This window comes from Seriola dumerili, unplaced genomic scaffold (genome assembly GCF_002260705.1).
Source record: "Seriola dumerili isolate Sdu_G_001 unplaced genomic scaffold, Sdu_1.0 BDQW01000409.1, whole genome shotgun sequence".
In the NCBI taxonomy this organism is placed as follows: domain Eukaryota; kingdom Metazoa; phylum Chordata; class Actinopteri; order Carangiformes; family Carangidae; genus Seriola; species Seriola dumerili.
Genome location: NW_019174664.1, coordinates 177,903 through 205,799, shown reverse-complemented (window position 1 = coordinate 205,799; position 27,897 = coordinate 177,903). Strand labels below are relative to the sequence as shown.

At 40.7% G+C, this 27,897-nt stretch overlaps 1 protein-coding gene across 1 annotated transcript; it reads right to left on the bottom strand.

Moving 5' to 3' along the window:
• Positions 1-33: 33 nt before the first annotated feature.
• On the bottom strand, positions 34-27,897 carry LOC111233560 (eyes absent homolog 2-like). Its single transcript, XM_022761403.1, has 16 exons — positions 27,605-27,897; positions 16,652-16,731; positions 16,359-16,400; positions 15,784-15,912; positions 15,492-15,608; positions 11,960-12,036; positions 11,611-11,794; positions 11,200-11,336; positions 10,966-11,049; positions 7,303-7,392; positions 5,232-5,290; positions 4,294-4,454; positions 3,445-3,559; positions 1,845-1,966; positions 1,587-1,687; positions 34-1,209 (listed from the first exon to the last, which is right to left on the bottom strand). Exons 4-16 carry the CDS (start codon positions 15,884-15,886, stop codon positions 1,129-1,131), a joined length of 1,431 nt encoding a protein of 476 aa, XP_022617124.1. The 5' UTR covers positions 15,887-15,912; positions 16,359-16,400; positions 16,652-16,731; positions 27,605-27,897; the 3' UTR covers positions 34-1,128.

Below are 27,897 nucleotides of genomic sequence, written 5' to 3'. Positions count from 1 at the left end.
ATGAAATGAAACTTGACTCACCTTTCCCCACAATGCAATTAATTTATCTTTATTAATCTATTTTCACTCTGTCAAAACAAATCGACAATAAAGCATTATATACAAATCATAGCTAAGCTGACAGGCAGTGTAGTCGGCACATGCACAACCATACCAGTTCATCTATATTACAAACAGGTTATTAGGGAAATTAAACAGGGACAGAAAAGAAAGGAGAATTAAAACATGAAAACATATACAACCCAGAATTAAAAGTAAGGATTCGAGCACTAGCCTATAATACAGCATCTTCAAGACAATTCTTATCAAAACATTTTTACAAGAGCAGATTTTTGGTCTTTGAAAGGGATTTTTTTTCATGCCAAGCTCCCAAACTATATATATATACCTCATTGTGTTGTAGAATTGAACCAATAATAAATAGCTCACATTTTAATGGTAAAATACAGACTATTTTCAATAGCCTCTAACTATGAGGAGAATGTTATTTGACATTTATCTAGCCGACATATGAATAAAACAATTCTAAAATAATAGTGAAGGCAAAATCTATCCCATGTAACATCACAACTTGTTTCTAACATTTGTCTTTAAAATAGTATTGGCCAACGAAAAATGTAAGTCTCACAACAAATATAAAAAGACACACAGCAGTACAAACCAATCTGAAATTTTCATCCATGCAGACATACTTACTGTGTTCATTTAAGAGGATGTAAGATTTTGCATTCAGTGCAACACTTTCGGGTCACCATTCATAAAATTGAGATGAACTGAATTAAAAAAAAAAAAAAAAGAAACATTTAATTTTAATTTAAAAAAAGTATTTGCAGGATTACCCACAATTCCCTGGGGTTTGTAATGAAGCTTTGGTCCCTTATTTTACTTTAGTCTTTTTATTTTGGTCCAGTACTTGTTTATGTGTCGTAGATATACTGCAGCCTCGCTCCAAAATCCTCACAGTTCTTTTGGCTGTGGTGTGAAATTGTCCGCCTGGGCGCTCACTTGAAATAGCAATACTGACTCTGAATCAGTCTCTGGGGACACCTTCACCCACTAGCTGCACTCAGGTACTCAGGAGCATTTCATGATTCGGGTGGAAGAGCAGAGTGTGATAGCTGGGGCCCTCTAGAGGTAGTCCAGCTCCAGTGCATGGCTCAGAGCTTCCAGATCGGCTCGACAGGACACCCTCCAGAACGGCATGTTCTTCTGAGAAAACAAAAATAACATTTAAATGAAATACAGGTTTAATGTAAAACATGCAAGCTTAAGGCAGACGCACTTTAACAGCTTGCAGTTCTGCTACAGATGCACCACAGATGTGAAATATGGACTGCGGTTTGGAGTGGGATTGTAGTATGTGATAAAGTACAGGTGGATAATGTGTTGGCCTATAGTGAATTTGCTGAACTGCCAAACCCAGGAAAATTTCTGACATTTCAATGGAAAGATTGTAAAATAAAAAACAAACAAACTCAGACACAGAAGCTGCAGAAATCAAATGTCTTTTAGGGTTAACCGATTAGCTGTGGCCCATTTTTCATCAGTCACAGTTCTAAAAAAAAGAAAGACAGATTGAGTTATACCTTCTTGGCCACGGTCTCTTCTTCGGCTCCATCTCCTATAACCACATACACTGCTCTCCGACCAAATCTCTGAGAGACACGCTCAAAGCAGCTCTCTTTGCCTTTGAAAAGAGGGAAAATCAGATGTTCAAACGTTAAAATGGTACATTTCGAGAAACAGTTTAAAATGAGAAATTATAGAGGATAGAAGGAGATTAAGGTTGATTGTATTTTTGATTATTTTCATTATCTTTTCCTTCTTTCTCTGATTTTCCTCACCTGTCTTTGTGGCACTGTAGATGTTCTCTATGGGGAAAGCTGAGCCCAGACCGTACAGTAACACTTTGGAGAGGGCAGGGATGAGCTGGGTGGTGGTCACCAACACATTCACACAGTTAGGCCTGGAACAGCACACAACAGACACGTTTATGCTATAGTTAAATCATGACCAGTGGTGGTGGAAAGTAAGTACATTTACTCAAGCACTGAACTGTACTTCAGTGCAGTTTTAGGTTTTGTTTACTTTTACTGTTTACTTTTTTCATTATATGATACTCTGTTCTTCTATTTCACTACAGAGGGAAAAACTGGAATGTCGGGCCTCACAGTGGTATGCTTCCTCTGCTAGCCAGTCAAGTTGCAGTTAATATCCTTGTCTGTCCAGACTCCTAATATATGTAGGGAAGACTTTGAAGGAATTTAATAAAAGGTATTAAGTGTATTAAATTTTTTAAATTAAATTTACTGAATTAAATTACATTGAGTTAAATGAATTTAATCCTGTTAAAACAATTATGTATTTTAAATTAAACCAAATTTACTTATTTTAACTTAGTAAAATAGAGTTGAATTAATGACATTTAATTAGATTTAACTAAATTAATTAAATATATATAAATAAATTCACTCATATTACATTGAGTTATATTAACTGAATGAAATTTAAATGATTCAAATAAATCAAATCAAATTTACTCAAATTAAATTGAGGTAAATTAATTTAAGTCTATTAAAACAATTAAATATTTTGAATTAAACCTAAATTATAAAGTAGTTTACTTCAAAACTTAAAATGAAATTTACTAAATTAAATTGAATTGAATGAAATTTATTAAATGGCGTTAAATTTATGCAGTAAGCAAATTAGATCACATTTACTCAATTACATTACATTGAGTTACATTTTTGAGGGTTTGCCACCACAAATCCTTGAACACAAAATTCTAATCAGTTCATCCTTGAATTTAAGTGGACATTTGTGTCAGATGTAATGAAATTCCCTCCAGGTGTTCCTGATCTATTGCGTTCACAAGAATGAGATGGATGTGAGGTCACAGTAACCTTGACCTTTGACCACCAAAATTTGTTCAGTTCAACCTTGAGTTCAATAGAATGTTTTTACCAAATTTTAAGAAATTTCCCAAAGCCGTTCCTGAGGTATTATATTCACAAGAATGGGACGGACGTAAGTACGGACGTAATTATACACAGAGGCATGACTATGATTTTTACTCCACTATATTTACTTAATAAGCTGTTAGTTTTCAGATTTCAGATTAAGATTTTGCAAATAAAACATTTTACTTTTGATAAAGAGGTACTTTTACAAGGAGGATTTTGCAGCACTTAAACTTGTAACAGAGAATTTTTACATTGTGGTATGGGTACTTTTACCTAAGTAAAAGATGTGAGTGGGTCTTCCATCACAGGTTATGACATCATAAATAACACACCATAGCAGCGACTGAGATTCATTCAACTCTTAAATGATATGGATATTGTTGGCTGAAATCATAATAACACATCATACAATACAACTCTAGAAGCTAATGTCAGTTGACTGGCTGGTTTAAATCAAGCTGCTGCAGCACAAACTGACCTTGAGTTGATGAGAGCCAGGGCTTTGAGTGCTTGAGTCAGCCACAGGTCAGTCAGGACCTCCATCTCTCTCCTCAGCTGTAACCACTCCTCTCGCTTGGGGCTGCCCAGCAAACCTGCCCATCAGTGAGAGGCACAAGCATAATGGTCAGTAAGTAAACAGGGAACCCTTATAGCTCAGATACATATAAGTCCTTATTCAATGAGATGTTACAAAGCTTTATTTTGACAGCAGGACTGTCTGGATGGACGATTCTCACACAACGCCCTCTTGCCAAAACCTCAGACACATGGTTTCCAGCAGAGGTAAAGCAGCCGGATATAACCAGCAGTACCTATGCTCACCCAGTGCACAAGGGTTTACACTGAACAACAGCTTCTGATTCATGATCCCAGCTGACAAACAAACCTGTCTTGTTCCTTTCAGCTTTTTCACCAGATCATGATTTGGTTAATATAACAGGTTATACCTGTGTATCATAAATTTCATTTTTTTTTTTACATAGATTCTTTAAGGCAAGTGCGGTTGATATCACTGCATTTTGATCCTCAACAGTGGTTTGGTTGATGATCAAACTGGAGCTTCTACAATGCAAAATGCACTTTTCTGAAGAGCATCTACATTACCTGTGGTTTAAAGCTGTACTGTACTGTTCAGTTTCAGATCTAGCTTTTGAATTTGTAAATGTTACTAATTTCTTGACATTATTCTGCCTTTTTTGTTGCACATTGAAGTTATACCTCAGAGAAGTTGAGATGGTCTAACTATCTTTAAATATAAGATAAATATATTTACTGTAGATCTGATTCCTGTATGACAGTGTTCCATCTAAATAAAATGACAGCTTACCCCCAACATTATTCTTGTATGTGTTGTAGATCTCCTTGACCCTTCGGTATCGGAAAGCCAGTTTCCTCATCCAGTCCACCCCTCCATGGACCCCTGACCCCAGGCACAGAGAGCCGGCCCCTGCTGGGCTCTGGAAGCCGTCCGACCCAAAGTTGTAAGTGCTGCAGGATCACAATACAGGAAACAGGCAGGATGTAGATCATAAAGACAATAAACTGTATTTTTCCTGGGCATCTTATAGTAGCACTATCACCAGTATTTCAAAGGCGATACTCCAAGAACTGGTACAGCTATATACACGGATACATTTTCTAGATCTAGGAATTGAGTCAAACTATGCTGGCTATGAACAAGAAGGTAGTGCTTAAACCATTTATCAAATGTAGGGACGTGTGCCAGTGTAACCGCAAAAATTTCAGGGACGAGAAATGCTTTGAAATTGAATGTAGCTGAGAATGAAGTTTTGTCAGTTAGAAATCATAAAGTATATACATTTAGCATGGGTAGGATAAATAGAAAAAAATCTTTCAGAATGAAAAATGCTGAGATCAGTAAAATAAATACCTCAGAAAAGTACTTTGGTACAGTCTGGCTCTTTCTCAAATCACTCATATAAGTATCCCAAAGTGCTTCAACAAGTTTATGCAATAAAATGTCTGGACTGAGGGAGACAGGGGGAATTATAAAGAGATATTTTGATGAGAAGTGAAAGCATTGGATAATCCTGTGACATATTATATGGCTGTGGACGTCGGGAAAATAAAAGACATGCACAGGCTTGCATGCATGAACACACACAGACGCACATACTCTTCATCTCATCTCCCTGCTTATTTCCTCCCGTGCACTAAAACCCAGAGGGCAAGTCTGGTTCACAAGCCACAGTTGAACTGTCTCTCGGAGGAGCTTTAAGTACAGTAAGACGGTAGAAGCTTTACCTCAGGTCCTGCCCATTGTCGTCTGATGCCACGTCATCAATATGAACCTGGTCACATTCCTGGGAAATTAAAAGGAGAGCGGATATATCATGAGATCAGTTTCAGAGTGGAGCGCTGTACAGGTAGGTCTCTCCTCCCTAGGGGAGCCTCCGGGAGTGATAGCAGCTACAAAAATAAAAAAAAAAAGAGTTATAATAAAAGACAAGTAGGGAGGAAATAAGGTATCGGGACATGGGACAGGGAGGCGCCAGAGATAGAGGACAGTCAATATGGTGGTGAAATCTAGTGTAACCACGCAGTAAATTAAAGTAAAGTAAATCTACATTTTTATAGTGCATCCAACATTTTGGTAAAAAAAAATATCTTTTAAGAATGGCCCATTGTCTTTGACATGCACAGTGGTGTGCATGTTGTTCCTCTCAATTGGACATGAATGCAACCAACCAAACCGCAGGGATTAAAACCACATTGCATCTTAAACATGTGGCTGCAGTCAAAACACCTTAAGCAATACGCAGTTAAATCCTGAACTTGAAAACAGTTATTAAAATTGGATATGTTGCACAAAACAAAAACAATGAGCATAACTCAATCATCACAGGTCAAGAAAAAAAATACAACACACAAGTCTCCTCAAAAAATATTAAAATCGCTTTCTCTGTGCCTTTATCCAGCTACAGGCCTCTAAATCCCACAACCTTCCCTACATAATACACATGCAGTAATACACACACACACACACACACACACACGCACACACACACACACAAACACACACACACACACACACACACACACACACACACACACACACACACACACAATCATGCACACATATGTGCAAAAACAGAGGACCCTATCACCTTTCAGCCAGCTTGAGCCGGATGGAGACGCTACCTCATCTTCCCTCCACCTCGACATAGTTCAGTTCCCAAGAGCTACAACCCACCTCCCACTCAGATGCAGAGATGCTACTACAGACCAAACAATGCAAATCAGTCCCTTTACGCAGTACACAGATATACTCAAACTCAACGCAGCTCCACTCAGTGGCGACAGAGGTTTCATTTAATCTCATTATTCATCCTCAATCAATCCCAATTACAATTACCTCTGGTGCACAACAGCAGCAACAATGCTCGTAGCTATTGGTGTAGCTACTGATATAATAGGGACAAGACAATAGTGCTTCAAGGCTTAACAGCAATTATCAGTCAACCATTGCCTACTGCTTTAGAGATTTTCTGGGCCTTGACAACAAAAGAGGGGATAAAAACCGGGTTTGCAAATGGCTTTGTTGGCTCCTTTTCCTCCTCTTGACTATTCCTCCTCCCATTTGACTAATTTTCCTCTCAGATACTCAGACACACACCTATAATTACAGCACAAAGTGTGCTTGTTCTCTCTCTCTCTCCTGCCCTCTCTAATCTTTTTTTCTTTGTCAGAACAAGGCGGAGGAATGCAGGATGAAAAACATATGCACCGTTCAGTCACTAGCAGGTAGTGAAATCCTTTCATCCCTTGTAGAGGTCACCTCAATACCCAAATTTGGTGGATTTTGAGGCAGCAGGTTACGTCTAACTGTGCGAGCACTTATGCCAGCAGTTAACAACCCCTCCTTTTAGTATTCTTGCTGTACCGTCACTTCAGGAAGGGAAATTGTTTGGAAAATGCTGTAGTAACAGTTAATACAGGATAGATGTTGTGTGAGGGGATTTCTACAATGCCAGCCACTGTGCTTTATGCCAGGTAAGAAAACAGCACCCAAATGTCAAACTTCTTGCTACGCTGTTGAAGGGAAGGTTTTCTCGTCAGCTATATGCCAGTTTACACCAGTGGGTATGCTCTCACTGCTGCTATTTTCCAAATTACTGGAAAAAGTCTTATGATTATTGCAAAGCAAAATATGCGATGAAGTGTGCTGTGAGGAGAATGTGAATAAGTAGTACGATTTTCGGGTGAAGGATTTCTAAGATACCAGTTCGAGGGATAAGTAGTCAGCGGAGCAAAATGAAATCCTGCAACGTTCGAAATTTACTCCAAATCAATAAGACAAATTTACAAAACTAACCTCCAGATCATTGAAGAAGAGTCTCGAGTCGGCCAGATTGAAGATCATCTCCTCCATCCACAAACCAAGAGACACTGCCTTCGAGGAGTCCTGATGCACACACAGAAATACAAACACACCACAATGAATAGCTTCACACACACAATCACACTATGGACCTAAATGTGTCTTAGCACGGATGTACTGTTTATGTGTTTATATATTGAGGCGCGTTCAGCATATATAGTATATATATATATACTGTGGAGACAAGTTTCCCCTCAGGCACATTTAAGACTCTTATCTCTCTGTCAACCAGAGCCATGTACACTTTTAAATTAAAGAAAAATGGTTTGACCTAGTTAATAAAAAATGAGGTAAGATGAACAGCTCTCTATCCCTTCAGGCACTGCACCCTTGATAGTTGGTTAATTAATAATAAAATCATGAGCTCCAGCTGAGATTGATGGCCTAAGATGTTTGGTATTTAGACAACAATCAGTTAAATTGGATTATGGAACATCATTATTCTGGTCTTGTCAGTGCAGCTGCCTGTTTGTCTCCCTGAACTGCTTTCTTTTCACTTCTGCAAACTCATCAACTGGACTGACATAAACAGGTTTCAGGGAGAGGCAAGTATGAATATTTATCTGTCAGTCAAAAACTGCTGATTCCTATCTGTACTATCTCTTCTTACTTTTTTGAGTTTTGCTTCTCTTTGATCCAGCCTGCCCTTAGCTCCCCACTGCTCCTCTTGATTCATTACATCAAATCAAATAACCATAACCTCTGTACAGTAGTTGAGCTTGAACATGCAAACATTTGTGAACTTGCACTAGACATAAAGTACAGCTGAGGATGATGGGAATGTCGTTATTTTTAGCAGGTATTTGATGATAAACCAAAGTACTGGACACATTTTGACCTTATGATGGTGCAAGAGGGAAAGTTAAGGGATCACAACAGAAAACAAATAAGCAACTATTATGATGACTGATTCATCGTTTGAGTCCTTTTTCACACAAAAATGCCAAACGTTTGGCTTGAGCTTCTTAAATGTATTTGCTGCCTTTCTTTGTAAATTAAAATGGTCTATCTTATAGATAAAAAAGACAGATACAATTAATTTTTAAAATACTCAGCAGATTAAATTATAATGAAAAAAATGTTAGTTGCATTTATTACAATTCATCCTCTGAGCACCATAGAAGTCTCATGTCCATCAACCCATCAGATAGTTTGTGAGGTCTCAGTCTGGACCGAAGTGGTAAACCGACCAACAGACATCCCTGGGGCTTTGCCATTAATGTGGCTAAAAATGAATACAGACTTAATGTTAACCAGCAGATTATACAGCTCTACCAAGTTTCAGTGTCTGCTAATTAATTTTCAAAAACGGGAATCAATGGCTTCAGGGAATGGTGGGAAAAAAAAATCTAAAACACATGTCTATGTGATTTATAGTAAATGGCTAAAACAGGCTGGAAGGATTCTTAAAAATTGTTTCCTCTACTTTATTTGCCCAACACGAGTGCAGTGGATTTAACTGTAACGGGAAAAAGAGCAGGTATCACTGATATATGTGCTCTTTGTTGATGTTGGTCTTTCACCTTCTTTCAGCATTTTCTCTTTCTATTAACACCAGCTTCTCTTTTCTTTTCCTCTTGTACGGAAAAACAAACAAACAAATACACAGGTTTAGTTACACCTACTTACTTCAGTTTTGTTTCTTAATAAGAAAATTATAAATCATCACCCAGATAAACTCATAAATCATAATGTGCAACCAGTCAGGCAGATAAACAGTGTGAGCGTGCTGTTGTTCAAGACTACAAAAGCAGGTGTGTGTACATGTGCGTTGTGTATTGTTTTGATGGCAGCGCTGGCTCGTCTCTGGCAGCGAGACAGGAGAAGCAGAGGGGTGTCAGCCAAAGGTGAACATTAGATTAGTGCATCTGAAATGACAAGCAGGGCTGTTTCCTGGCTCAGAACTTTAGAAACGGGCTTGATGACACAAGTAGGGTAAATTATGACAATTACAAAATAGCCCCCTCCAAAAAAAGGGTGTAAAGAGAAAAGAGGTAATGGAGGACGAAGGGCGGCAAAAGTTCAACAGGAGGAGTAGGATGACAGGAGAAGAAAAGAGAAAATGACGAGGGGCAGGATTGGGAAACATTGGCCAGAAAAGGAAGAGATGAAAGCAATGGATGAAGAGGGAGGGTTAAAGGCTTAGGAGAGGTTTGTTCTGCTTGTCTAATAATTGAAATAATTATCTGTAATCACCTTCCTCCATAGACGAAGGCTGTTTCTATACAGAGAGACAAACAAAAGCCTCTGTCTGTTAATCTGAGACAAGAATTTAAGAATAAAAGCACCAAAAGCATTCACTTCCCACTTTAACTCTTTACACAGTAAATGTTTGCTTAAAAAAAAAAAAGAAAAAAAAAAGAAAGAAAGAAAGACAGAGCTGGGGAAGAAAATTCACACACTACATGACAGAGTCGGGTGCTGTATGATAGATGAGATAACGGAAGACCTGCAACAGGGGAGGGAATCAGCTCTTCGTGGATCTCAATTCACCTCTGGCTCACCAAGCTGGTGAAAACAACTGTCTTTCAGCGCACATGTTATTCTTTTCTGCACACTGGGCCCAGACTTGCCTTTACGTGTAGGTCCAAACATTTGTTTATAATAAGAGTTTTAATAGGCTGACCCTAATGGGAAGAGCCGGGCTGGTAAAAAGCAGGACACAAACCGGAGATAATTAATGCTGGAAAAAAAAAGTATTACTGTTGTCAGAGTACAGGATTAGTTAGGTGTGAATTTGGGAGGGAGAAAAAAAAATGTTGCCTGTAAGCCGTCTTGACGCTTTGGACTGTTAATCTGTTTTTCTGCTGTCACTCATTCAGCTCTTCTGCTGCATGTCTGAGTTTTGATGTCAGAGTCTGTCCAACTGAGCTTCCCTGGATCCAGCAGCGGGGTGTTTGGGTGGTGGGAGGAATCAGGAATTTTTGGCACATGAGTCACATTTCAACACATCTACTCTCTTGCTCTCTATCTTCTCTCTCTCTTCCTCCCTTATTCTCTTCACCCCCCACCCCACCCCCTCTCCTTGGCTGGAAAGAAAGAAAAAGAAACAACGGCATGCATGGCCTGCCGGGGGCTGAACCGATCAGAAACGGTGCTCTCAAACTCCCATCAGCCTTGTGTCAACCCGCAGGGGGACCGTGAGAATTCAAAACACAGATCCCCGGCCAAAAACAAGAAACACACCACTGTCCGCCCCCTTGTCAGCTGCCGGTCTGTTATGTAAAGGTCCCGCTGGCTGTCAATCACGCTGCAGGATGCTGGGGTAGCTAAACAACCCCGGTGCATTATGAAAAGAAACAAGAGGGCAGAAAGGCAAAACAGCCAGCGTGTGAAAATGCTCAGGGATGAGACCCAAAGGTCGTGGACTGAACTCAGGCAGCCAAACCTTTGACTGTTCGTCAAATAAGCACTAGATCGCAGAAACAAAGGGTCAATTGACTATAGCAAGATTACACTGGTTTTGTTGTTGTTGTTGGATTTGGTGCCAAACTGTACCTACCTACCTACCGCGTAATTAACTGCTGTCAAAGTGTGATGAGCTACAAGATGTACTTCTTACAGTAAATGACAAAGGGAGGGGTTGTATTGCCGTACCTTGCCAAATCGTGAGGAGAAGGTTCCCGTGAGGAGCGAATGGAAAATGATGATGGTTTCATCCAGGTCCCAGATAAACACTCGCTGCAGTGAAATAACAGATATGTAATGTTAACCTCATGAACGTTTATGTGTGTGTGTCTGAGAGAGGGAGAGAGGGAGACAGAGGGAGAGAAAGATAAATATTGTAGAGAAATACTGATAATTTTCAACACTGTGTGAGTGTGTGTTTACCTCTATATCAGAGTCCAGAGGTGGAGTGGGGTCACTGGCTCTTTTCCTCCCTCTCAACTTCCCATCTGACCCCCTCCGTGCTGCGACCCCCTCCTCTTTACCTGGTGTGGGGGGGCTGGGCGGGGCGTGGTACTCGCCTAAAACACACCCATGTACAACAAAAGATGCTGATCAGTCTATAGAAAACAACCTTTTTCAGACTTACATTTATTAAATCAACAACATATTAGTCACTATCCATACCAGAGATTAAAAGTTGTTTTAATCTTTCCCTTCAAAGTCGTCCAACTTCATGGGAACTGACTTGTGTTGGCCAGGTGTGAGTGTAAGTGCGTAAATCTGTGCACAGTATTTTATCTTATCGTGTACTCACGTATAGCTTCCTTTTGACACATGTCAACTACTCCTTACCTGTGTGTGACTCTGGGCTGTGATTGGGCAGCATGACAGGGTGCTCTGGGTGCTGATAGGCTAATGGAGCTGTGATGGCAGCAGGGCTGATGTTGCTGCTGGTTATGTAGGGGCTGTTGTAGTGATGTGAGTTATAATACGGAGAGTACTGACTCTGACTGTAACTTGAGTACGCTGAAAACTCCTGTCAACACAGAAACAATGACAATACAGTAGATGGTCAGTAACATCAAAAATGTGCACATTTTAATCCCAAAATCGTGTCCTACATCAGTCAGCAGTATTGAAGAAAAGATGATGTTTGCCAAGACCTTAGCAGTAAAAAAAATGCTGCGGTTGAATAACTCACTTGTTGGGTGGGGTTGAATGGGGCTGAACTGGTAATTGCGTGGGTGCCTTGAAAAATTCCAGACGAAATGCCACCACCTGAGAAATGATGAGAAGACAAAGGTCAAACTGTCAGGTAATAATCAATTATGCAGGATAAAAAAAACATTACCAAAATTGGTGGTAGATTTGACTCCTATTACATCTTATCTGAATCAGCTTCTAATATAATTCCAAAACATCCAATCTGATCTGTGAAAGTGTGTGGTGGAAGGAACGAGCCGTAAACTTTGTCTCCTTGCTCAGTGACAGCTAAGTGCTGCAGGAGCTGAGAGAGAGATTTATATGTTTGACATAACAATACAGGTGGGAAAGTCTGCTGCTTCTGTCGCTGCTCTGGGAGTCTTCTTAGTCTAATCAAGCCAAGGCAGGGATATCTTCCTCCAAGCAAATTTCTCCCCCCACAGTGACGCCGTCTCACCCTGCATCTTCCTGTCAAGTCTGTCCATACTGTTCCTTTGTCTGATTAATTTTTTTCTCCTGTAATCTTATCACCTCCACCTACGTATGAACTTTTGACACCAATTGGTAAAAAGAGTTCATTGTGTGTGGTCTCTCATTAAAACTATATAACTTCCCAACGGCTTCTTGTAGGATGACTAAACTTCAGGAGCTCACTTCAAGGAGACAGTAGATGATTTACGCCCTCTACATTAATCCATCAAATCCTTTAACACATACAATTTTTCACTGACTATTCACTTAAACACGATTGTTGACAGCAGACTCTTTGGGGCTGTCCCTGTATTTAGGCACAGCGGTGCATTGAGCCGAATGCTAACATCAGCATGCTAACATGCTTACAATGACAATGCTCACACACTGATGTTTAACAAACATAGTGTTAATCATGTTCAATATCTTGGTTTAGTAGTGTCAGCATGGTTAGCAAGTACAACTCATTGGAATGTAATTGATGGATCACTAAATTTTGTAGAGTTCATTGTGTGGGGACCATTATTGTCTGTACCAAATTTAATTAAAATCTATCCAACATGTCTACTTGTGTAAATCCAGATGTGTAACACATTGATAAAGGGCCTACTATTAACAAAACACAGACTGACACTTGCTTACACAGATGATTGAGTGCACTGCAATTAGATTATTTGTATTCAAACAGAAAACAGGTCAAATGACATTCGCAAATAACTTCTTGGTTTCCAACTGTACTGTTTATTGAATGGGTGTTTTTTGCTACGTACAGCAGGAAGTAACAGTTAATATAACGTGGTCTCAGTAATCACAGGCGATGGCTTGAAAGTTGATTTAGTATTCTTGTCTGAGATGGAGCTAACCTGGTTGTTTAGACTGATGACTGAACAATGTTTCCCTTCTGTGACAATAAAGATTTATTCTCCTCTTCTCTGATATGACCTGAACTGTCCTGAAACATTTTTAAAGATTCTTTTCCTCCAGTCTACCTCCCATAATTTCATCAGCTGACTACTGCTCTCTTTTGCTCCCCATTTCTTCCTCTCCTCTCCACAGTGCATGACAAACAGGAGAATAATGACTCAATGGAAGAACCACACTGAAACCTCCCAACAGTCTTCAAAGCGACTAAAGGAGGTCTCTCGAGTAAACACAAAAAGGCTCCCATACTCCCCATTTGGTTTCAGTTGTACACACAGTGTACAGTATGTGTTTCGATGGCTTTTTGTGGGGTGTCTGCGTGTGTGTGCGCGCTTGGAGTATTGTGTACTGTATAATGGATGACATGGAAACATTCTGAAATCCTACAAACATTTGGTTGTTGTGGCAGTTTATTACCGTTTGAAGTTTGCAGTTAATGATTTATGCATACAAATATTCAAACCAATTTATTTTGTTTGGGAACAGTGTCCTTCAAACTCAAAATACACTCAATGCACAATGTTTGTTGGTTCAGCAGCCGAGCTCTAACAGAGCACAGTCACTGAAAACTGTGTCGTTTGTAAGAGGTTTCATCAAAAGTGTGTTTACATGAATATTTACATTCCCACATAATGTCTGACATCTGAATTTTCTCTTTAAGAGGGAGTAATATGGAAAACTAGAACTGTTTGGGATGAACTCAAAAGTCATCGATCAGGAGTGCTGTGGGTTCTTGACTTTTCATCTGGCTGAACAAGACATTTTAAGATGTTACCAACATGGCTCTGGGTTTTATTCATCAGTAGCTTCATCGATAATGAAAATAATGTGTAATTGCCGCTTTGATCATAACCGAAATAAAACTGAGGACTAATCTATAAAAATAAGATCCAGTTTGTGATAAACTGGAACTGTTCTTTAACAATCTCAAAATAGCCTTTATTTGTATTTGGTGTGAAGTTGTAGAGATGAAGTGACTTCTGGTGGAACCCAACAAACCTTGGTAAAAAAGAAGAATGTCAATGTGGGTTTCTTCGACATGCAGTCACGTCAATTTGTCATAAAACTAGGAGAACACACTCCTTAAAAATTAAGCAGATGCTATATGAATGATTGGCCCATTATAATGTAGGGACAAGCTCATATTCCAGTTCTTTAACACTTATAACAGGATTTTTTAAAAGCTGGGATAGCAACATGGTGGGAATGAAAAGTGTCCACACTTCATATGTTTACTATTCTATAGTGTTCTGTCTCTCCATTGTCTCACCCACACAGTGGAAAACAGGGTCATCCCCCGACTGCAACATTAAACCTACTCACCCCTCCGTAAAATGCACCTTAACCTCTCCCCTCTCACACACAAGGTCAATTTCACGCTGCTTTCAAAGCCATAAAGTCGCACTGAGCGAGTCATGCTTTGGGCGCCGGACGACTGAGGAATGTGTACAGCACAGATACACATATACACACACACACACACACACACACACACACACACACACACACACACACACACACACACACACACAGAAAGAGCCATGCGTGGGCAGAGATCTGCACACACTCCCAAGCATACCACGTCTTCATCTGAGCGTTTGCTTTTTGGCAAAGACCCTGTACCCATCTTTTGTTTTCTCCATTATTCTGTTTTTTTTCTGTCTTCCATCCCCTTTATTTCTCTTCCTTTCTATCTGTTTTCTTACTCTCTTTTTTCCTCTAAAAGACACAAGCGCTTGCATGCTGTGTTGTTGGTCTGAGTGGAGAAAGGGGGCCTGACCCCGAGAAAAGAGGAGGGGTGGGGAGACTTTTGACGCCAGGAGTCCAGACCGCAGCTAATGGAGAACAGGTGTGGCAGAGAGAAGGAGAGGAGAGGAGAGGAAAGGAGAGAAAGATGACGAGAGGAGAGAAAAAGGAGAGGAGAGAGGGGAAGAAAGACAGGGGAGGAGAAGAGGAAAGGAGAGAAAGTCGACGAGAGGGGAGAAAGGAGAGGAGAGAGGGAGAGAGAGAAAGGGGAGGAGGGGAAGGCAGCATGAGGAGGGATGCTCCTTCCAGTAAGGTCCAAGTCAAAGATAGTGTTATATGGTCTGTGTGCCAGTGTGTCCTCACATTCAGCACATACAGTGTTTCACACTAACCGTGCGTGTGTGAGTAGCTGTAGAGACTTTGACTGGGAGGAGTGCTGCTGAAGTTTGAGTAGCCCAATAGTCCCGTCTGTCCTGGAGAGTGACTCAGGCCATCCTCTGTTTTTATGTCTAGAAAGGGAGGAGAAGATTAACGTTGCATTCTGGATGAACATGCAGTAAGGTAAGGTAAGTGAGAAAATCAGTAGAGGCCCAATCCCCCCAATCCCCACGGTAATTTGAACCCTGGTGATGCTAACTTGTAGAATCAGAAGCCTTGCCATCACATCAAAAATAATGCACTTACTGTAGGAGGGCATGCTGTAGCCCTGTGTGTGGTGAGTGTAAGGTGCGTATGGTCCTGCAGGCTGGAGGGCGGGGCTGTACTGAGTCTGTCCATATGCAGCCATGACGCCGGTCCCCCGTCAGTTGATACCTGAGGAGGGAAGAAATAACGAGGAAGCTTTTGGCAACAAATTCTTCTCCTTTTTATCTGTTACAACCGAATCTGGTTTTTTGTCACAGTTTGAGTTGACTGTGAGGAGGAACACACTCAGCAGTGAAAAACATAAAAAGAAAACCTACTTCTTTTACTGACAAAAAAATAAATAAAAGAATGTTATAAACCAGAACAAAGAGAAGCTGCATAAAGTGGTAAAATCAGAATAGACGATTAAAATGTTTGCTACTCCTAGCATAAAACAATGACAGAAGACCTTAATTAAAGGAAAAGAAAACAAAGTTCTCATTCAAACAAACTTGAATGACATAATGTCTAACATCACGCTGTTTAAAGCTCTGCAATTCTCAGATGATTTTAATCAACAGTAATGAAATTCTATGGTTTTAATTTTAACTGTAACAAATGTGATGAAAACTCACCTGCAGTAGATATGATGAGTTTGAAACAGACAATAAGAAGCCCTGTGAATGAAGCAAGAAAGGGCGCTGTTAGAAAATCTGAAAGACTGAAACCACTCCAACAAAAATGTAGTAAAATTTCACAATAAGACTGTGTTGTCAATTCAAAAATAAAATCAATTTAATTAAACTTTGACCACTTGCGACCAATTTTATCATTATGCAAGTGAAATGCAAGAGTTAATTTTAAACATATTCAATCTGTTTGACTTCACAGTCCTTGCACTCTTTTCTTTGTCATATTGTTCTCTCACCTGCCTCTGTAGAGAGAGCTTTGTCCTCTTTATCCCGTCACGCTGCTGTTAGTCTGGTTCGTCTCAGGCCGTCAACTCTCCTGTGGAAACAATAGCAAGTACACACCTTCAGGACACAGGTATGCAGGTGACTGACACATGGCAACGTGCCTCGGGCCCGCTTGCAGCAGGATGACGAGAGGAGATATTTTCTCCATGCACATAGTTCAGGAGGTGAGAAGGTTTAAAGATAGACAGAGAGGAAGAGGAACAGAAAAAGGGAGAACAAGATAAATGTGGTATTGATGAGAAGAGTATGGCCATTCGAGTTACATAAACCTGAAATAGTTTCTAAGGAAAATGTAAGGAAAAAAAAAAGAAGAAGCTCCATTACACCACTGCTGACTCATTCTGCTTTGTAGGATACCATTCATGCGTGTGATGTCTAATTTCTTAAAAGAAATAAACAAGGGAGAAACATCCACAACTAGGCTCCAGTCCAAATTCAAAAATAATGTCAGTGTTTGGGTGATTCATAATGATTACTTCTGCAGAAATTCTCATGTAAGTTGGGTGATGAGACAATAGAGCTTTGTAAGACAGTAGAGAATGAGACAGGACGACAGGCTGAGACAGGAAAGACTTTGTAATACAATTTCCACTTAAGTCATACTCTCTATCTCTGACTGTATTAGGTGATTAAAGACTATGATGCAAATCAATAAGCAGGAATTCTTTATGGAAATACTGGCGTTTTGCAATGATGTGATGAAATACATTGAATTTATTGGGTATTTAATTCCCTAGATTAAAACGGGTTATTTTATCTATAAACTGTTTTTCATTTGAATTTCCAAAATAAAAATACAGTGATAAGAGGATTTAATATTAATATATTGCCCTCCCCATTAGCAGAAGTAATAGGAGGTAAGCGAGAGAGAAAAGTTTTGGGCTGCGTGTAGGCTGGAGGTCAAAAGGTCAATGCCACATTAATTAGTCTAAGCAGGAAGCTGAGTGAGGTCAGTGTGTCCGACTACAGAGCGTAAATCCCACTCACACGAGGTAGCGGTCAACATGAAGTCAGCCTTCCTGTGGGTGGCTAAAGCTGTGCTGGGAAACTTTAATAAAGTAAAATGTCCTCTTGACCGTATGACACCTCTAACTACAAAGCCATGTTCATACAGAAAGCTTTTTCCCGGTTTGGTGTGAAAGTACAGTGTTCAGTGCACAGATCACTGACCCTGAACCCCATCCAGCATCTTTGGGATGAACTGGCATCATCACCCAACATCAGTACCAACCTCACTGAAGCTGTTTTGGCTGAATAGGAGCAAAATCCCTGCAGCCAGGTTTTAAAATCTGATGGAAAACCTTCCCAAGAGAGTGGAGTTCTTGACTTGTGTTATTACAGCAGCACGTGAATGATCCAGGAGTGAGATGTTTAACAGTCACCTATGCATTACCGCTACTACTGTTTATTTGTGCTATATGAAAATGCACAACAGGCCGAACTATTTTATTGATTTCATCTCTCTCTTTCTCTCTCCGTCTGTCTCTCCTTCTCTCTCTCTCTCTCTATCTCTCTCTCTCTCTTTGCCTCTGGGGCCATTCCAGTCTGGCAGAGCTGCAGCTAACTGCCTGACCCCCGACCTCGCTGACAACACAATGACAGAGACAGATGACAGTCATGAATTACAGGGGCAGCAGGGTTTTTTTTACAGCAGCACAGAGATGAAGGTGAGAGGAGGGGGAAAAAAGTAAAAGCTGTCTGAGGAAAAGAGACTTAAACTGTGACAGTGTGAACATTCATCAACAGAAGCTTCAGTGTCAGGGGCATTATAAGCCTGAGCTGTATTTCAGTATCTTTAGAGGTGTTCTCATTGTCATTAACAACAGCGTGTTTGACAGATCAAGAATAGCTGAGCTCCGCTGATGCAGCTTCCCTCCTGGCTTTCAAAACACCCGAGACGGCTTGCAGTGTTTTTTGAGTAAATAAGTATATTTCTACCATGAAGCGGCTACAAAGACTGTACGGCCAAAAATCCACCTGCACATCTGTGTTATTGACCGTTAAATAAACATAAATAAAACAGACTGTAAATCTTAAGAGGGGATTTACTGTTTACCATGACATTAATAGCCCTTGTGTTTTTTTTTTTTAAAAAAAGAGCAAAAGCAAGACACAAACTGTACTTATTTCTAATTCCATTTCTTCTTAAATATAACTGAAAACATTATGAACAAATTGAACCAAATTTAAATTTAAACCAACCTTTTTAGCTTCAGCTCGGTTTGAAATCTTGACTTTCAGTCTAAACCATGTTCATCTTTTGCTTTCCTGAGAAGTTTTCCATTTCAGAGATGACCCTTAAACCTGGTTGAAGACCCTGATCTGACCTTTCTCACAGACAGACTCTGAAGCTCAAGAGAGTAACACTGATCCCACAGCACAGAGGAAAAATAAGGAAAGTGCTGTTGTGCTTTGCATTTCCTCGTACTTCCCCGGGATCAAAAATGAAAGCCTGTTCAGAGTCCTCTTGACTTCAGCTGCATCCCTGAAACCGGCCTTAATGCGCACACGTGCTCGTACACACAAACACAAATGTGTGTGTGATAGCGAAGGCACTTCCTGGTTCAGGGTGAGGCCTGGGAGGAGGGCGCACAAGGCCATGGGAACTGCAGGACATCGGAGGGAAGATGAGCGGAGCTCAGCAGAGATGCGAAGGGCTGAGGCCTGAAACCGAAGCTAAAACAAACCCAGCAGGGCCACAGGGGGCCACAGGGCCACAAGGCCAGTCCCACCAGCTTCACCTGGGTCCCAGGGTTCTGCTAGACCACTGCTTCTTTCACGGATATCAAATTCTAGCCTTTGTGCTGATGGATTACATCACAGGATGGTGTATTGTGCTTTAAGTTGAAATGTCATTTGATACAGTTAAAGGAATACACCGGGCTTATGCACATTTACCTGTTGCTCAACTAAACTGTTGAGTGAGGGAAAGACGACAGACACGAAACCGATCCATATGTGCCAACTAGCTTCGCTTATCAGGAGGGTGTAATACTCAAAACAAGGAAGGCTCAAAACAAGCCAGTTCATACGACATCATCCAACCACATGTGAAGGCCAGAGTCTTCCTAGCTTGTTCCAAACGGCCTCAATCATAGGCGGGGTGAAAAGGCGGCTGTCGTAGAGAGGGGCGAGACACAATAATCGCCCAAACGGGGATAACAACGCAACACTGTCCGATAAGCCTTTGTCAAAACCATTTATAGGGTTGCACTTGTTTTTAAGTGATGGAAGTAGTTGTGTGAAGAGTGAAAAAACAGAGCTTGAGAGAGAGAGAAGGTTACATTTTCATCTCCGCTCACTCAGCCAAACCTCCATAAAATGTCTGATTGTCGGTTTCGGAAAATTTATAAAAATTGGCAGAGGCACCCCTGTCTCTGTGTGTGTGTGTGTGTGTGTGTGTGTGTGTCTGTGTCTGTGTGTGTGAGTGAGTGTGTGTGTGGGCATTTCTTTAGCTATTCGACTACTCAACAGACACTTTGTTTTAAGTGTACTGCCCCCTTCACTCCATAGCATCCACATGCTGAGCGATAATTAGCAATTGACACCTCAAAGGCAAGAAGAGGACATCTAGCAGAAGCTCCAGATAGTATGCGCTAAGAATTCAAACCAAGTAACGCAGTTAGATTTAGTGTATGTGTACAATATACACAGAATAAATTCTGATGCAAAACCACAGTGTGTGAAATTTCCTATGAAGGGTGTGTGCAGTGTGGTCTTCTTATTTATATAAGTTCAAAAAATATTTGAATATTACTTCATGTGTTTGGTCTGTGTGTCTGGTTAGACAATTGTTTACAGTGTCAATATGTGTGCTGTGTCAGTTTCCTGATACGACATGCCAGAGTCTGGTTACACACACCGCTGTGACCCTCGAATGATTTGACCTTTTATTGAAACACCGTGGTTCTCAATCAACGGTGTGACAAGGTGACTTGCTGCTCTGTAATTGTGCCATATGGGACCCCACCTGGAGCCCTCCATTTGGACAGTCTGCCTAAGTGCCCGGGGGGGAAGTTGGGGGCTTGATTCATTGCTGCTCACAAACCCCTCTCTCTCAGTTGCTGATAAAAGAACACAGAACAATGGCCTAGTATTTAGGTTTGTGTGACACTATCAGGCTTTTCGTGGTGGAAATCGATGCCATCTGCCAGCGACTGCCCTTTTTAACCACCTTTGACACACAGCTGATAGTTCAACCGGGCAGACTGCAGTAAAAAGCAAAAGCATCCAGAAACTTTATTTCAGTAATAATAGTTTTAACATTATAATTATTCTTTTTAAATCTAATTCCATATTCTGATGCAAAAACGAAGCCAACACCTCCTAAGGTAAATGAACAGTAGATGACTTTGCAAGCAGGTTAGAACACACTAATGAGTAGTTATAAGAACAGAGATCCAGCCCTGTCATAGATAAGCCTGATGATCCTTCAGTAAACCGCACACAGGCAACCAAGAGGCTACCTGCAAATCTGCACAAAACATTTATATCCCTTAAAACAAATATATACTAAATACAACACGAGCAAATAAAGGCTGTATGCACTCAGAACCAGGGCTGAATCATTAATGATTCTTCTACCAGTTATTGAGTAATTATTTTATCTGAAAAAAAAAATGATAGAGAACAGTGCGCATGCCCGTCACAATTTCTTAGGATTCTGGGTGACATCATCAAATGTTTAGTTTTGTCCAATGAACAGAACAAACCCCCAAATATATTCAGTTCATTGGGACCTAAGACAAAGAAAAGCAGTGAATAAAGAAACCGGAGCAAAGTAATGGTTTATCTCCACAAAGAGCTTTCAAAAAATTTCTCACAAGATTGCCATTATGTTGGGAATGATGCTAAACATCAGTCCACCTGGCAGTTCATTGAACGTGCCTTTGGTAAAAGAAGGACAGTGTACGGTGCGAAGCAGTGTAAATGAGAGAAATGTAGAAAATTAATCTGTTAAAAGCACAGAAAATTGTGATTTGTATATCAGATGTGCGGAGACAGGAGCTAACGGGTGCTGGTGGTCTGCTAACAGATGTTAAGGATTGATAACCTCGGCAACTACACAATTCACTGAGGCGCAAATGCATGTGCCAGTAATATCACTGCAGCGTATTTGGGACTACGGCCATATTCTAGTGCTATTTGTGCTAATCTGTTTATATTTCATACACTAAACCTGAGTGTTGTTGCCATGACTGAACCAATTAGCAGAATGTTCCTGTTTACTCACAAAAAAGAAGAAAAAAAGAACAGTGTGTTAATTTTGACGTTGGGAAAGCTTATAATGTCAACAGTGACCTGTCATGTTTTTGTTGACTCCACAACACGGGCCCGACACTTGCTGAGACAGTGAAAAGCAAAAACGCAGGAGTAAGATGTTTCCATGTTTCGGGCACCTGCTCATTATCAGGGTGACCCATCTCGCTGAGCTTTCACACATTAGCCAGCATGCGAACGCTCCCAGCTCAGACTGACGGAGTTATGATGTTTACATCATCAACCACTCAATGACGCCTGATCAACCAGTTTAAGAGATTAATCTCTTTTTATTGACAGGTTCAACACTCATGGGAGTGTCTGCAACTTTTTCCTCAAATAACCCAAACACACACACACACACACCTGGCTAATGCTGCAGTTCTTTCAATGAGAACTGAAGTCACATAATGACAGATACAGAGCTCCTTTGAAAAAAACAGAGGTCATTCTAGGAGAAGCTCCAATCAATCTCTGGCAGCAGTGAACCTGTTGCCGACTCTGTCTGCACTCTGTAACTTTACCTCCCAGACTTGGTGGCCTTTTCTTTCCACTTGACTAACTCCTGCAACAAGACTGCTTTAAAGCCAGAAGCTACCCAGAAGGTACACCCCCCCCCACCCCCCACCCCCCCTTCTCCTCTGTCCCTCAGTAATCAAATCCTCTTTATTCAACAATGCCAGTGTCTTTATCTCGGTTTCTCCAGCTCACACTCTTTACTCCTTTATAAAAGATCTCTCAAAACATTTTGCATTCCTTTTCCTCCTTCTTAATCCTCTTCTTTCGTTCCCCCTCACTCGCCGTCACTGCCCCATACACTCATGCACTCACACTCTAATAACATCCCTAATAATTTTCCCCTCTAATATTGCCAAATCTGAAAAGACCACCTACCCCCAAAAGCCCTGACTCTTTCTCCCCCAGAACCAGTGCCCTGAGACGGGGGTCAGAATGAGGGACAGCTGGCAGACCTCCCAGCAGCCTGGAGGAGCGGCTGCGGGGTTGGAGGACTGGGCTGACCCCAGTCAGATGGTGGTCTGGCTCCCAGGTAAAAAACATCTGGTCCAGTGATAGGAGGGTGGTCGCACACACACACAAGCGCGCACACACACACGTGCACATTCAAAACTGACACACGCCTGACTGCATGAGTGCTACTGCCTTCTCTAATGAACACACACTCTCAGACTTGCTACTTTATTAGTCATTAGGACAAAAAGCCTTGCCCTCGATCAGTCTCCTCAGCAGATGATGGCGAGTGGCCGCCCTAGTTGCTGACAGCTGGCCAGACAGAGCTTCGCTGGTAGCTGCAGTTCACAGACGTTACAGACGGACTGAGGTCCAATTACTTCTTTACTGGTGGATTTACTGTGTGAGTGTGTGTGTGTGCGTGTGAGAGAGAGAGAAAGTGAGAGAAAGGGGAAAGCAAGAGAGTGATTTATACTTTGGAACGATAAGAAAGACGGGTAAATGAGATGAGATATTATCAAATATAAACTGGCATGACAAAAATGGAAAATACTGGGGAAAAAAAATGTATCCAGGAAAAGGTTCAATGAAGAAAGGTGATGCTGAAGAAAAATTCTGACTCCTAAAGAAGAAAATACTCCCAGAGCCACAGAGAATTATTAAATTCTCTTTTCAGTGGAAAGTAACCAAACCGTTATTAAGCACAAAAACCATGAAATATGGTCGCTGCGGGCTACGCTGCGATGTGTGTGGCTTCACCATTTTCAAGATGTGATAAGGAAAGTGGAGATAGCCAGAGAGACAGCTGTTGTGTGCTGACAGCCCGGGGTTCAATACACACACACACACACACACACACACACACACACACACACACAGACCTACACACACACATCACCACGAGGCCTCCGCGGGTGCTCTCTGGGGCTTAAGGGAATTAAAAAAGGGGGGAGGGACGGACGGGAGAGGAGAAAACATTTAGGGGGGAAGAGCGATAACTTTTGAGCCTTGAGAGGCAAAAGATTCATCAGTGGTGTCACCGGCATCGCTTTTCAATTCTCATCTTTAGCTTCACCAAACAATTATATGCAGATTCACACACACACACACACACACACACACACACACACACACACACACACACACACACACACACACACACACACACAAGGTCTCACAGTGCAACAGACACACTACTTCTAATATCAATGGGTTATTCCACTGATCTAAGCCTCCATCACAAAAATGCATACAGCCTAAAACTGAACTGTAGAAGACGCAAAGCAAATAGTCCCTGAAGAAAAGTCACACTGAGAGAAGATGAGGATTAGAGGAGAGGCAGTGAAACTGTTCTTTATGTTAATTCTAAATCAGTGACTTTAACCCTTCACACTGACAGAATAAAATATCTTTATCCTAGTTTCTTTATATAACTTTTACAGAAAACTGGTAAAGTTTTGGTTCAGTCAGAGTTGCTGTTTTGGGGCAGAAAGCTGCAACATTTCCAGAGACGCTCATGAATGCAGCCTCAGAGGCAGTACAGCTGAAACCTTAAACTGACCTAAGAAACTGACATGTGTGATTTTATCAGGCTTTAGTTTAACTTACATTTTACTCTGAACCTCTGGAGCTGTACTTCTTTGCAGTACAATGCGGATTCATCATTACCTGCAGATTTGATTTTAGACTTTATCCTTTATTTTAGACTATTACCTCTCGAGGAGGCACAGGCCTACCACATGGACATAGTTACATATAAAAACCCCAAAGAATTAAAAATGAAGTAAGTGGATGATGATACTAATTTCCCATTAATGAGCAAACAAATACAACAAAAAAATGGGAAAATTATAAGTGAATAAATATAAAATCAAATATACTAATAAACAAACAAATACACTTTGGTCAATATACAGCAGTTACTTTAAAGTTAAAGTAGCCATTATTATTTCAACAAACTTAGCAAAAGTCTTTAATGGTCGTTCAACACATCTTGGATTAATACTGTCGCATTATTTAATTAATCTGTTTCTCATTGTCAAAACAAGGACAAACTAATGTATACTTTTCACCTTGCTCTTCTGTCAAACCCAAGGTACAAAGTGTTGGAGCATTTTCACATATATATCGTTTCTGTGAGATTGTCAGAATATGATCACCACATATACATTTAGACAAGTTTGCTCTGGAGCAAAGACACAAAGGTGTGTGCGCGTGTGTGTGTGTGTGTGTGTGTGCGTGTGTGTGTGTGTGTGTGTGTGTGTGTGTGTGTGTGTGTGTGTGTGTGAATTCAATAGTGTCTGAGTACAAAAAAAGGAGCATCTAATTGAGAAAGATACAAACTTTACTGCACCAGATGCAGACCACAATCACTTCAGTAAACTGTGCGAAATGACCTTTATACTGACTCAGAATAACGTCTAACAGTAGAGCTTTTATTGCTGGGCTGATATCTTCGTTTCACACTGACAGAGTGGAGTGAATATATTTTCAGACTATATGGGTCAAGATGAGAGCCCTGCTGTAACCTCCAGTTCAAGTCAGCAAGGCTGTTTGACTCCCAGAGAGAGAGAGAGAGAGAGAGAGAGAGAGAGAGAGAGAGAGAGAGAAATGCACAGAAGCTAAACGACATCAAGAACTGTGCGGCTGTAAAGAAATATAATGAAATTGGTGCAGATAAAGTCAGGAAGAGCAGAGCTTCCTATGAAAATATTTATCATTCCACAAACGTTTGGCTACAGAGGGGTTTGGAATTAATTTGTGTTTTCTTAAGAGGGGGTGCCTTGCGCTACAGGATGGGGAATTCTCCACAGCCCGGGACTTTTTGGGCTGCTGCTTATTCACAATTTATTAGAGCTAGTAATAAGAACCATGAAGCCTGAGGAGAGAGGGAGAGAGAGAGAGAGAGAGAGAGAGAGAGAGAGAGAGAGAGAGAGAGAAGGTCCTGGGCCAGCCGAGGAGAGGGAGTCCAGAAAATGGGGCCTAATGTTATTAGGAGACGAACCACAGTGTTAAATCAAACACACCCGAGCACACACCTTTGGTATGTGGTCTAGCACCCCCCCCCCCCCATCAGACCCCGGGATGTTATTTGTGAGGGTTAAAATACAGGAATATAAGGAGATTTAGTGAGATTTACAGCCCGTCAGCTAACAGATAATTGACACTGACAAGGGCAGACATATGTCCAGTTGATTTTATAAAATTCAGAAATGAGTGTGACATTTCTGAGAGCTGGTATATTGGAAACACATTTCTCTGAAGTTAAACTTTGCTTGCCCTGCAACAACGATGATAAGCTACATTTGAAGAAAGCTCAAGTGAAGACCATCTATGAAAATTCAAAACCAAAACGTTTATAATTTCATATGATGTAAATTTGAATTAAAGTAAAAAAATAAGTAAAAAAAATTCTATTGATCTCCCATAATGTATTTCAAAATTAAATTACAATTTTAAATATAATGAAAAACATTAAACCCTATTCTAAGAATTACAAGAAAATGTCATCTCAGATTTCTTTGCTTGACATCTATTTATTTACATTTTTAAAAAAACAAACAAAAAAAAACAGTGGGCCCCATCTGTGCTCCTCTGACTGTGCAGCTGATAGAAATGTTTCAAGGTGATTTAAACGGTTGGCAAAACACAGTGGGTGAGTTTCAAGTCTGGAGCCATGAAGGGGTCCTTGAAAAATATGAATACCAGCCTTTGAAAAATGCTTAGTGAGGCTCCCCTAATTTAGTTAATGAGGGTCCCTCTGAATAGCTGCTGAGCTGAGGGGGTGTCAGTGATTTGGGTGTAATCTTCTGTACTTAAGCCAAGCCAAAAGTGTTGCACGGATTCAACCAGCACCAAGAAAAACAAAGGAGCTCAATCAAAAGAGAAGGTGCCTCACACACTTTTCCCCTCACACACATCTTTTCACACACCTCACTGAGACATGAACAACTGGTTTGAAGATGGAGGATTGGGGGGGGGGGGGGGGGGGGGGGGGGGGGGGGGTCTCTTCTTATTAATGACTTACAATGAGTCAGAATGGATAACAGAGAGCTGAGCTGAATGGTAAAGTGGAAAATGATGTGCAGACAGAATATGCAATACTGCACTGACAAAACAAACATACAATTCACTTTTACACTGACCAAACTTTTTGTGCATTAGTACAATATAGGTTACATAGAATATACATAAATCCCAAATGTGTTCAACAAGCGTTTGGTGTTTGTGTCAGGCCTTTGAGCTGAATCAAAGATTACTGTAATAACTTCATAGTAAATTTGTTCCCTTTTATTTTGTCATATACTCTCACACTATATCAAAACAAACATTTTTAAATATTATGCTACATTATTATATTATATTAATACTAGCATAAGTGCAAAATGAAATGGAGAAAAGTGGAGAAATAAATTGGAACTGTAGAAATAAAATTTTCAGTCTTATGCTTATTCTATTATGAACTGATCATTATTATAAAGTCATCATGATCGTATCTCCATGAGGGGCTGGTTAAGAGGCCATCACTCCGATCTTAATATGAGGACAGAAATGTTTCGCAGAAGGAAGGATGCACTTTGCAGGCTATTTAATTCCGTTTAATGGACACGATCAAAATTTAGAATTAAGGGATAAGAAAGAGTAAAAGATGGAGAGAAAAACGATGTCACACTTACCATTATCCAGACAGAGGAATATGCAGAAAAAAAAAAATCCGATTATCAATCAGAGCAGTTTTGTCTCCATGCCCCGAAGAAACTCCGCAGACTTTTCACAAGTGTCCCGCAAACCAGTGACAAAGTGATTTTGACTCGCAGCTCCTGAGAGGAAGAAGAAGGAGGAAGCAGGGAGGAGAAAGAGTAGAAGAAGAGGAAGGAGAGGAAGAAGACGCATAGGAGTCTTTGGTCGAGAGGCTCCAGGTGCTGACAGCTGACAGCTTTCAGCAGACACTCGCTCGCATCGATCTCAC

Bases quoted from the DNA above. Each gene is read 5' to 3' on its own strand.
- LOC111233560 (XM_022761403.1), bottom strand. From the start codon at position 15,886: ATGGCTGCATATGGACAGACTCAGTACAGCCCCGCCCTCCAGCCTGCA. The intron at 1,967-3,444 runs GTCAGTTTGTGC...GTGCTGTTCCAG, and splicing joins CTGGCTCTCATCAACTCAAG to GCCTAACTGTGTGAATGTGT. The intron at 1,210-1,586 runs GTATAACTCAAT...TTGTTTTCTCAG, and splicing joins AAGAGACCGTGGCCAAGAAG to AAGAACATGCCGTTCTGGAG.